General features: G+C 53.9%; 1 protein-coding gene across 1 annotated transcript in view; it reads left to right on the top strand.

The window, feature by feature from the left end:
* Window positions 1-9,286: 9,286 nt before the first annotated feature.
* The window catches only part of JAM3 (junctional adhesion molecule 3), a 39,106-nt gene continuing 36,080 nt past the window's right edge, over window positions 9,287-12,312 (top strand). Inside the window, exon 1 of the mRNA XM_031443356.2 lies at window positions 9,287-9,423. Within this exon, the coding sequence (XP_031299216.1) occupies window positions 9,294-9,423 (130 nt within the window). The 5' untranslated portion in view covers window positions 9,287-9,293. The remainder of the gene's footprint in view (window positions 9,424-12,312) is intronic.

Genomic DNA, 12,312 nt, shown 5'->3' on the forward strand with positions numbered 1-12,312 from the left:
CAAATGTCATTTTCCTGCCCCACCAACAGCTTTCTGCAAAACACGGCTCTGACACATCTGTGCACACACGTCTGTGCTCACGCCAGCCACACGCCCCCCACATCACCTCCCCACACTTCCGCACGTGGGGCTCCGCACGGAGTGACGTGATGGCTGCCTTGTAGGCACTTCTCCACGTGAAAGGTGGGCGCACGCCCGGTGCACACGCCTGCGCATGTACACACACGCATGCACTGACACGGCACACCCAGTGTGATGCGGACTAGAACACAAACCCACACAGGATGAGGGCCAGACCCCCTCGACCTTGGGTGGGAAGCTCGATTCCGTGTCACACACTCAGCATGGGGAGGCGGACATGGAGGAGGAGAAGCAGAGAGCCTGTCCTCAGCTCTGAGGGCAGGGCGCCTCGGCGTCAGAATGTTCTGTGAGGTCGGGAGAGTGTGAGGGGGACGCCCTTCCCAGCAGCTGGGAAGGGGGGCTTTTGGACTTGGCCTCTGCAGGTCAGCCAAGGGTCAGGGTGTTTGCTGCTTCGAGAACAGAAGTCATGTGCGTGGGTCTGTGAGGTTTAAAGAAAACGGGAGAACTTGCAGGGGACGGAAGCACCCAAGTGCCGAGGTGGAAGCAAGGGACAGGGACGTGCCGACCGAGGGCCGTCGGGGAAACAGCCCCTGGAGGGAGCGTGCAGGGGGTGGACACTCAGCCGGGCGGGCGTGGGGGTGACAGTGCCGGCGGGGGGGGGGGGCAGAAGGGGGAGGGCCCCGACTGAGGGAAGGGAAAGGGGGGCTGGGAGCCTGGGGGCTGGGCAGCGGCTCAGCGTTACTTACAAGCACAAGCTGCCCACAATCCTGATTAACAGGAATTAGGTGGCACGCGGCTAATCCTTCCTGCACACTGTTACTGCACCCAGCCCCGCAGAGGGGCCGGACCAGCACCCCGCGTCCTCCCCGATGGGCAGTGGGAGAGGGGGCTGGGGAATGTCCCTCCCTCAGATGGAATGCCGACGCTGCGTTGGCATTTCCTGCTTCCAAAGTGCATTTGTGTCTGTTGTTCTGTGTAGACGATCACAGAACACCTGTGGGGGTCAGGCGACCGTGTGATTCCCATGAAAGAATTAGGAACACAAATCCGGAGACTTGGAAGGATTTAACCAGGGCCTGACTGCTCAGTGGCCGACTCTGGACGTCCTTGCTCCCAGCCCAGCCCTGGAGGGTGGGCAGCTGACTTGCTCCGCGGAGAAAAGACAAGGAAGTGAGGATGGGGCGGAGGGGGAGCAAGGACAAAAGAGCTGGAGTGAAGTCCAACAGTGGCCAGAGGAGCCTGGATACCTAAGCCCTGTCCAAGGACCTGGCCTTGTCTGGGTGAGGCAGGAAGCTGAGGGAGATGAGGAGGGTTTGTGCTGAAGAAAGTGCCCCCAGGGGACAGCCAAGGGTGGGGAGCAGGCCAGGGAAGGAGAGAAGGGTGCCTGCAGGCAGAGTCCCTCCCACCTAAGGCTGGGCTGGGGGGAGAAGCATCCTCAGAGTCTGTCTCCATCTTCAAGCAGCAGAAGCCCCTCTGATTCCCAGGCACTGGGTCCCTGAGCAGGGTGGAGAGTGCTGGGGGCCCTAGGCAGCCCCCAAGAGAGGGGTGGGCCGGCCACCGAGGGAGGGAACAGAAGTGGGGGTCAGCCCCCGCCCTGTGCTGCTCACCTGGGCTCCCTGGAAGGTGGTTGACACAGATTTCCCAGACGTTTCTGCCCTTTCTCTCCGAGGTGCTCCAAGGCACTTCGGAGCAGGGAGTCAGTGGTTAGTTCTGCCCAGGGCGGTGGGGAGTTAGGGTGGGGTTCGCTCTGACAGGCGTCGCTGCGCTGGTGGAAAGCCGGGTCCCCACTGGCTACCAGCAGCTCAGACTGGCGTCCTTGCCCGACACCTTCACCTGTGCTGCAGGCTGGAGGTCGTGTGTTTCTCGCCTCTCCCGTCGAGGGCTCCGTCATGTCTGGACTCTGCGCTCTCATTTCAACTTCAACACTGTCCTCCCCTGCTCTGAACGTCTCCCAACACTAGTTTTGCGTGTTGTTAGTGTAATACGTATGTGTGTTAGTGGAGTGTTTTGGGTTATTGTTTAAAACTCGCAGGTAGGTTGACATCATTACTACTGCCTGTTTTGAGAGCTGGCTCTCACTTCCAGATGCCCGCCTGCTCACCGGAGTTCTTGTCAGCTTTGCTCCTTCCGTCCCATCGCTTCCTCATGGACAATTTTCTCCAAGAAAGGACAGATTTCTCTCTTCTTTTTATTCTTTCCTTTTTAAAATTATTATCGGAGAGTAGCCGATGTGCAGTGCTGTGTTAGTGTCAGGTGCACAGCACGGTGACTCAGTCATGCACACGCACGTTCTTTTTCAGGCTCTCTTCCGTTACAGGCTATTCCCAGGCATTGCATGTGGCCCACTGTGCTGTGCCGTGTATCTGCTTTATACACAGCAGTTAGTATCTTCTATGCTGTCCCTCCCCAGCACCCTTGAGCACTTCTTCAGCACGTAAACAGCCGACACACCACCTCTCGTTTCTCGGCCCTGCTCCTGAGTCCCAAGTTCCGGGGGTCAGACCCCCGGACCGACTTCTTTCCCTCAGCTCTTTGGAGCAGTTGTTTCCTGTTGTTCCGGCCTCTGTTGCACTGCCATGGTTCCCTCGGAAAGAGCCTCTCTTTTCAGCGTCACTGACTTGGGGTTTTCCTTTAGCTCTGAGTTCAGTGCTTCACTCTGCTGTCTAGGAGTGGCCCGCGTGGCGAGGGGTGACGAAACAGAATGGGGTGTCGTGCGAGAGCCACTTCAAACTGAGGCTCTGTGTCTTCCATCAGTTCTGGGAATTTCTGAGCCATCCGCTCCTCGGTTACTGCCTTTCCCTTGTTCTTGTTCTATCCCTCGGCAGTTCTCAGTCTCTGCTGCACATCTGAACACCTTCTTCCCATATTCGTGTCTTTATCTCTCTGTGCCTCATCCTGGGTGATTTCCTAAGATCTCTCTTTCGTTTCACAAATTTTCTTTCCGTCAACTATTAATTCATCCACTGAAGTTGTGTGTGTTTTTTCCCTCCCAAATGTTTCGTTCCTGGAAACCGTGTGGCTCTTTCCCTCGTCTGCCTGGTCTTTCCAGTGCCCTTTGCCCTCCGTGTTCTCTAGTCCCCTTCTGTGTGCACGTTGTGAGGCCATTTATTTTGCCGTCTCTTTTGGGTTGCTTCACTCTGTCAGGATCTGGGACGCTGACTCTCCCACCTGTCCTGTCCGCGTCTCGTCTCTGCCCGAGACACTGGCCTCCTCCTGCTGGTGAGCCAGCATCTTCACGAGTGCTTTATTCCGGGGGCCTTAAAGTCTCAGGAACCGCCAGGAAGAGTTGTGGCTTTGCCTCCACTGGTTGGCCAGAGTGTCCCCAGTGAGAGAACAAGTCTTACATTAATTTCTCAGCTTGAGGACTCCATGCCCTGAGAGATGGTGAAGGTTCACACTCCACGCCTGGAAAGTTGAGTTTCTCACAGGAAACCATTGGGGTTTCTCCTCACTGCAGCTTAGGGCAGAAAATGATGAACGGAGGTTTTTCCTAGCTGTCTTACCCGAAGGGAGCAGAGATTTCAGTCCCAAAGTCCTGCTTCAGATGGGTTCTGAGGCCTGCGCGCTTCCCCACGTGGGGGTCGGACCCCTCCCCGGTTCTGGGGCGACCTCCTCCTCCTCCTGGCCACGTGGCCGAGGCTCCGGCTTGCAGACTTACCATCTGGGTTCCCCATGTCCTTCCTCGTTTCTGTCACTTGGGGATGTCTTTCTGCAGTTCACGCTCACATGTGTTTTCATTCTGGTACGAATCTCCCGTGTGACTCGGTCATGCAGGGGGTTCCACGTAGGCTCATTCTTGGAGTTACTGGACGCCTGAGGCACAATCATTTCTCCTCCTGTCTCCCCGCTGGACTCGGGGCTCCTGGAAGAAGGAAGCTGTGCCCACGTTCTCGCGGGTCCCTCTCCCAGTGCCGGGCAGAAAGGGCACCGCGTTTGCTGGGTGGGTGAGTCAGTGATGAAAGGGGAGTGTCGAAGGTCATGCAGTTCTTTCTGCAGCTCCAGGAGGAAGACTTCCTCCGTCAGCCCAAGCACAAACGCACTCTTTTCTTCTGAAAAATCTTTACGGGAGATTCCGCCGCGTGTCACCACGGCACGGGCATGCGTGTGTTTTCCCAACGCTCTAACCTGGCTACTGAGCAAGTGCTGTGTGACAGGCCCTCCGGGACGTGGCCCGAGGCCTGCACTGAGCCTGCGGACCCCCAGCTGGAGGCCACCACAGGGAAAGCCGGCACGCGGGGCGTTTGCCGTGATTTCATTGGTGGAGACGATCGGGTGTGTTTGGAGAACAGTGTTTAGAGGCCTACTCTGGAGAGCAGCTAAGGCTGCAGGACCGGAACTTGAGGCCGGGGTGGTGGGGGGGGGGGGAGGCGGGGGTGCTGTGGGAGGGGCAGTGGGGGGCAGTGGGAGGGGCAAAGCCCCATGCCGTGAAAACGGAAACGAAACGTTGAGGAGTCTGTGACCATATGTGATATTAACAAAACTTGCCCAGAAGTTAATAGCTGAAGTTTAAAGAAAAGGGCAAAGTTAACTGACGTTTTAAGTGGCACAATAAATACATTTAACTAAGTGAATACATACTTAGAACCCTACGCCCAACCATTAGAGAAGACACTTTATTTTCTAAGCACCCATGAAGCATTTATAACAATGAACCCTTGGGGGAGGGTGTAGCTCAGTGGTAGAGCGCATGCTTAGCATGCCGGAGGTCCTGGGTTCAATCCCCTGTACCATAAAATATATATTATATGTACACACACATAATTACATCCCCCCAAAAGATATTTAAAAAAAGAAAAAAGATAGCAAAATTTAAAAAATAAAACAACGAACTCTCACTAAGCTACAAAGACAGTCTCAACAAACAGGAAGCGATGATTTCGCGCAGACCTTGCTCTTGGACCACAGTGCCATAAAGCCAGAAGTCAGCAAAGGCAAGGCGGCTCCAGCCCCCGGTAGTGGGCGATTAATAAGGCAGCCCTCTAACCCTCTAATAATGGGTGGTCCGGCAGGAGTTCTGAGGGCAACTGGGAAATCCCGGGGGCTGGGTGGCAGTGAAGACGGCGGAGGTTACGCGTGGGCTGCAGCACGTGGGGATTTGGAGAGGAATGCGTCTCAGAGGCATGTATGAGAGAAGAAGGGAGGTGGGAAATGGTGCGAAGCTCCAGAAGTCTGAAAAGAACGGCAGAGAAAACGTGGCGTTACAGCCCAACGTGCACAGAGTGGCGGATACAGGTCCAGCGCCCCTCCGAGGATGGCGGAGGCCCCGGGAACCCTTCCGTGAAGGCTTGAAGCCGCAAGTGGTTCCCAGAGGACACGCTGGAGGTGCGAGTTGGCAGAGGGACGGGGCTGAGAGAGGGCAGCACAGGTGCAGGTGCAGGTGCAGGGACCACTCGGAAGGCTTCAGCGGCTCCCGAGGGCGACGAGTCTCACGCTGGAATAACCGGGAGTGACTAGATTCGAGGGTGCAAGTGAGATGAGCGGAAGACGCGGAGCCGTCGTACTTGTGACCACGGGCTGATGTTTTTCAGCGTGACTTTTTCAGGTATGTGAGGGATTTTAGGTAGATCCTGAGGTTTCAAGGAGCCACGTAAGAATGTGGAGCAGGTGCCAGCTCTGCGAGACGCAGGAGTCTTACACACGTCCGTCTACACATATTTGCTGATCACCACCTGTGTTCCAGGCCCTGGACAGCTCACAGCTCTGAGAAGACACGTCTGGAGGCCGCAGGTGAAGGCAGTGCCCGCAGACCCTGTTCCAGTCCTACTGGAAGGCAACGAGGCGTGCCCTGGGCGGGGCGGCGGTAGCCGCCCCCAAGGGGGGCACAAAGGGCATCTCTGTGCTGCACTGCAGGACACTGGACGGTGCGATTCTAGGGAACGACACCCGGCCAGAAAACAAGCCATTGTCTGCAAAGAGTGAGTGGACCTGGGGGAGACCTCAGAGTGCTAAGGGCACGGAAGCTTAGGCGCTCTCCCGCCGGGTGGTTCAAGGTCTCCGTCCTCCGCCGGCCGAGAGTGGCCACCCCAACCAATCCCGACAGACTGAGTCTCTGCTGTGCTGCTGCTGGGTCCTCACCCCAGAGGACCAGCACCCACTACTCCTCATCCTGAATTTCGTGGGCATACAACTTTGTCGCATTAGAGAGAAATTTTAGTCTTATGCAGAGCATTTATCCACTTGTTTAAGAGGCAAGATAGTGAATAATCCCTGGAAAAAGAACGTGTGGTGTTATCCTCATCACCACCAGAGATGGGGTCTTGGGATCAAATTCCCACTCCCTCCAGACCTGGGCCAGGACATCCTGAATGCTGCAATGACAAACGCAAAACTGTCCTTCCCTTCCAGGAAAGGAGTGAGCCGTTCAGGTGGCAGTGATGAGCCCCTGGGCCTAGTCCTTAAGAAGACCTTCTCCTCCCCACATGCTGAGGTAGGGTTGACCCTGGCACGGACCCTGGGAGGGACTCTGAGGCAGGTGAGGGTCGCTGCAGCAGCCGAGGCGCTGGTCTCTTCGGTGCCTCCAGGGAGCAGACACTCAGTAGTACGATTGATGTCGAGAGACAATTCCCTCTAATTGGAGGATTGGGCTGAAAATATCTTCAACCTGTAAACAGAGCAGCTGGAGCATCCTGGAGGGACACACCTGAGTGTCACGGGCCGCAGGAACCTGTCTGCCTGAGTCTTCCCACTTCACAGCTGCTGTCCTGGCTTGGCTCCAGGACAGCTCAGATCTGTGTGTCCCCAGGCCCAGAGCACAGACTAAGAAAAGTCTCTCACTTTACCCCAGGCCAGTGGAAATGTTCACCAGACCCAGTGGAGAGAAAAAAAGAGCTGATCTGTCTCATCTCACGGCGGTGTCCTCCCGGAAGCGGTCTGGAGTGCTGTTTACCAGCCGCCCAGACCCCTTTCCCCGGGGTCTGCGGGGGGCACCTGGCCAAGCCCTGCTTCTCCGCTTTCTCAGAGAAGGCTTTGCAGCAGCCGCCTGTTGGGGAGCTGGGATTCACAATCCTTAGGGCCCCAGCCTGGGAGAAGTAAGTCCTGCGTCAGGCTTCCGTTGTGGGGATCCGTCCCGGCTTGCTGCTGTGCCGGCGCTGGTGAGGAGAGAGACCCCAGGGCTGGGACTCTTTCTTTCACCCACAGCACGTATGGTGTCTTCACTTACACACACACGCACACACGCACATGCACGCACTCTAGCCCAGGACGCCCTGCCTCCCTTTGGTGAAACATGAAAGGCCTGCTAAATAGTTTCTCTAGGAAGCCACTTTAAATCAAAACTTTGGCATTAATATGACCTTTCTCAAATGAACAGCTACAAAGGAGAGGAACGTGCAAATAAATTGAACTGAAGAACTTTCAAAACAGCATATGCTGCATGTCTGGGTTTGCCTCGTGGTAGGTGTTGAGCCAAAAGACGCAACCAAGCCAAAGATCGGGAGAAGGAAGGGTGTGTGACTCGCAGCGAGTAAGGAGCACACCAGGGATCCTTCCCAAAGCCGTGTCTCCCAAGGGCAGCATTGGGGAAGTTGTAAGCTAAGGATATGTGCATATTCATGAAGGGTCCTGAGCAGAGGACAATTCAGTACAGAACTGGGGCCCAGTCGACAGAGTCCAGCTCTAGCTGACTGAAGTCAGAAAAGGTTGATGTCATCATCCCTTCCTCCATCGAGGGTGGGGCCTTAGCTCCTGCAGAAGAACTCATAGGTTCTGTCATATATTCCATGAGGAGGAACCAGGACCTTGCCCCATCCCTGTACTATTGTTTTTGATTGCTCCTCCTTTGTTTCTGTGTTCTCTCTCTTCCCTGATAAGCAACTGTTTGAATATGCCCTTTGGAACTCAGGGAAGGTCAAGGAGGCTGAATGAAGCCTATTTCCTACAAACAAGAAATGGGGACATAGGATTTTTACCTGGGTTGGCCCCACAGGGTCCTGCTCCATTTCTAGAGCAAAAGGAAAAAAAGTCAGTGGTTCTAAGTAGAATTTTACTCTTTTCAATTTCTGTTTTGTGTTTAATGAAGGGAGCGAGGCCACTACTATAAAATAATTTTTACATGCTTTTACTTGTGCCTTTGAAACATAGTAAACTGGAACAGAAAGAAGATTTAGGAAAAGAAAGACAATAGAGTCATAATAGGTAATTGAGTTATTTTTTAATTTTTATTCTGTCTTTATGAGATTTGGGGGAATGCAATTAACTCACACTTTCAAAAGTCTGAACAGTTATAAAGACTTATAAAGAAGATCATATGCAATGGCAGTTGGAGCACATCCTTGGCAACAGCCTTGATCTGTTTCATGTTTCTTGGCATTCGTGATTTAGCTTACATGTAAGTTATGCATTCTTATACACATACATATGTACACACATTGTTCTACTTTTCTACAAACTAAGAATAGTAAAATACTCAAAAAAACCTGGGGTGATGTATGAAAAATGAAGTACTTAAGTTAGACATTAAAAAATATTCGTTGCTGGCATATTTTACTCACAACTATCCTCAGAATTCTGTTTGACTCTGCTGTTTCCTGGGGCACTAGGAATGTACTTTTTACCTTAGATGTAATACAAGCTATTTCCAGAGTTTCCCACCATATTAAACAACACTCAAGTTCTCCTGTATCCCTAGGTCCAATTTCCAGTGCATTTAATTGTTTTCTTCATCTTGTGTGCTTGTCCTCATAAGTCCTCTGTTTTTCTTCCCTAACTTCACCATTTCGCAATATTCAGAAATCAAAGCAAAGAGTTACCCCGCTTTTCTGCAGAATCAACTGTTGGGGGTACCATTATGATTTTGGGATACCACAGAGAGTATGGATTCTGTTTATTTTAGAAAGACGTAATTTTTATGCACTGCATAATGCATGTCCTGCTTATGTTTTATGTATTTTTCAGCGCTTTTCCTTCTCATCACATTTGGAATTGGGGGCCCACAGAGGCACAGGCGATAGTGCTTCCTGGATAACTGGGCTGCATCCTTGTTTGTAAAATAAGAAGCAGTTCATTTCCCAAATTTTAATGGAGCATTTCTTCCCGGATTCCTTTCATAGCTGTGGAAATTCACCCCGCCCACTCTTGAACACGCCTCTTCACCTCTTCCCATCAAATTCTTTCAAAGGGACCCCCAAGGGCCGGGTCCAGAGCATCCCTGCCTCCATAGCAACCAGACTCGGGCTTCCGGCGCACCATAGCGACGGCTCGCCGCCGTGGTCGCTATGGCGACCGGGGCGGGCACAGGGTCGCGGGCAGGGCGCATGCGCGGGGAGCGGGCCCGCGGCCCCTCAGCTGCGCTCGACATGGCGCTGAGGCGGCGGCCCGCGCTGGCCCTGCTGCTGCTCCTGCGGGGTGAGTCCGCGGGCCTCCGCCGGCGCGGGGCGCAGGGGCCCGGCGAGGGCAGCGGGCCGGCGGGGTGGGGTCCGGGGTGTGCGGGGCCCGGGGCGGCGGGGCCCGGGGATGCAGAGGTCTGGCTCGGGTCCGGAGGCGGGGATGCGAGGGTCCCGGGGACGCGGGACATCGCGCGCGCCCCGCAGTGCGGGCGCGGGGGAGGCCCGGGGGTGCAGGGGCCCCGGAGGTCGAGTGGCCCTGGCGTGGGAGTCCGGGGTCTGGGCGAGGGGAGCAGCCCTGGGCGTGCGGGGGTCCCGGGGGTCCAGGTGCCGGGTCGGGGGTCCAGGTCTGGGGTCGGGGTCCCGGGTGCGGGCGGGGCGAGCGGCCGTGGGGGTGCGGGGTCCGGGGAGGTCGGGTGCAGGGGCGTCCCGGGGCTGCGGGGTCCGGCGCGGGTCCGGCGGCCCCACGTCCCGCCGCGAACAAAGCCGGCCGCTGACCGGTCTCCCGTCCCCACCGGCCCTTTGTCCCGCCGGCCTCCGAGCCCCGGGGCCCGCCCTGGAGTGTCGGTGGGGGCCCCTGGACCGGGTGGGTCTGTCCTCCGGCGGGAGGTCACCGGGAGGCAGGACCACACGCCGGTGTCCGCGAGGCGCACTGGGCGCTCGAGACCTGATCCCACGCGGTCCTCACCGCAGTCCGCGAGTGGGTGTCCCAATCCGCTTCGAGAGAGAACTCGGAGCCCGAAGTCTGCTCGCAGGACCAGGGGAGACTCAGACCGTGGTCCCCAGCACCGCGCCACCCCTTCCCGGGTGGCATCCGCAGGCCACCAGACCCGGTCCTTTCCCAGCACTTGGGTCACTTTGTTGCCTGCCTAGCTGCCGTCGTCATCCCGTGATGTTTTCCAGGGTCACACAGTCAAACCCCAAGTGACTGTTAAGGGGTGGGGAGGGCGCACTCGGAAAACAAAGGCTCCTGTGTTAGAGGCTCACTTGGGTGATGGTGGGGGTCGCCCACAGGGGTGGCGGGAACAGTGAGGGTCCGGGCAGGAGCTGGGGAGCAGGGCCCCGTGATGAAGGCTAAGCTCAGGGTGTAGAGACTGTCCATATACTTTGCCTGAAAGTGATTTCCAAAACCGTGTGGTTAGGGGAGATGAATGATGAAAGGCTAGCCAGGGGACGAGGGTGTCAGGAATGTCCTCTCCCGGCTTTGTTGGTCACACTGACACTGTCCTATTCACAGACTGGAACAACTCGCTATTGTTGAAAAGGTCTGTTGTCGTGAAAGTTCACAGCTTTTACTGCAGAAACATTTGGCGGTTTAGTTCAGGACTGAGGTTCACTGTGGTGGTTTGCTAGTAAAACCAGCTGATGCAAAGGCCTTCACCTCCCCTTAACTTCTTATTTTGGTCTCCCCAGGGGTTACTTTTGTGGCCTTCTTACCTGCAGAGCTTAGGAGGGATAATCAAATTTTGCAAAATAGGACTAATGACAAAGAATTCAGGTGTTAGGGTGTATAACCCACTTTGAAGGGGGTAGCTGTCATTTTTAGTAGGGAGCCCGTTTCCATTACTTTATGCTCCAAATATACTGCAACACGTTGAAAACTTGACTCGTCCACAGGGCATCACCGCTGTGTCTTTTTTTTTAATGATTACTCTTTTCAGTTGCTGTTATTTTTGCGTGTTCTCATTTAGAAACAATTTAGTTCCTGATATAATACAAATGTTCTTCATTAGTTACCCTTTAATATGTATTCATTTGATATTGGTAGCAACTCTAAGAGGTTGTTACTGTCATTTTGCCCATTTTGTGGATGAAGATACCGAAGCACAGAGAGTTTCAGTAACTCGCTCAGGGCACCATCCCGTGTGTCTCGGGTGTGGATATCTCCACTATTTGTATTAATCCATTTTTTAGTTGCATGTATTATTCCGTTTGACAATCTAATTCTTGTTATGGATCATTTTAACCAAATTATTAGGTGTTCAAAGCTGTGTGGTTTGTATATAAAATATTCTTTTGTTGAATTGGTGACAGGTGTAGCTCCTCTTTACAAATGTTATGCCACATGTCTTTTTTGAATGATTATGTGGTAATTACTGTGGGTTTCCAAGTATTTTGATGTCCTAGAGAGAAGTGCTTCGTTTAGAATTAAAACAGAAACAGTCTGTGTTCTTGGACTAAGACAGTTTGTGTGCAAAAGCTTATCAAAATCTGAAAATCATGAGTTCCAGGGCATTTTTGAAAAAAATGTATATTTTCCATTTGCATTTGTTTGGACTTCTAAAAAAATTTTTAAATGACCTATTCTTTTATGTTTTAATCCTTTTGAGTTAACTATATCTGACAGATGTGATCATTGTCAGATATGTGTGTGCATATGTGTGTTGAGAAAAACAAGGAACACCTGCCCAGAAGCACGCCTGCCTCGGATCAGCTGTTCATTTCCAAAGTCTTGTCTGTGGCGTCCGGTCTAGAGTGCTCCAGGCTGGGGAGACTGAATGGGCAGCTGTTAGAGACACTTCATCATAAGGAATTGCGGTATCACCTCCGGACAGACTGAGTGCACCCCCGACGCCTGCGCTCCAGGCGACTTGCTCCTACGGCAGCCCCGCAGGGCAGGCTTGCATCACTGCTTTGGAAAGGAGCCGGATTTGCACTGGGCGCATTTTCTGAACTGGGCACATAGTGTAATCGAAGAGGCTGTGGGTTTAGTACAGTCCACCTAGCAGCTGTTAGAGATGTGCTGTTAGCAGATTCCTTCTCCATAGATTCTTTGAATTTTTTCGTGAGCACAAGTGGGGTAAAACAAAGGAAAGCATGTGAACGACGCTAGGGTGTACAGAGGCTGCTGTGTGGTGCCCTCGTATGAAGCTGGATCCCCTCTTTTAAGATGTGTTTGTAACTGCTTGGT

The sequence above is a fragment of the Camelus dromedarius genome, chromosome 34 (assembly GCF_036321535.1).
Source record: "Camelus dromedarius isolate mCamDro1 chromosome 34, mCamDro1.pat, whole genome shotgun sequence".
Taxonomy (NCBI): Eukaryota; Metazoa; Chordata; class Mammalia; order Artiodactyla; family Camelidae; genus Camelus; species Camelus dromedarius.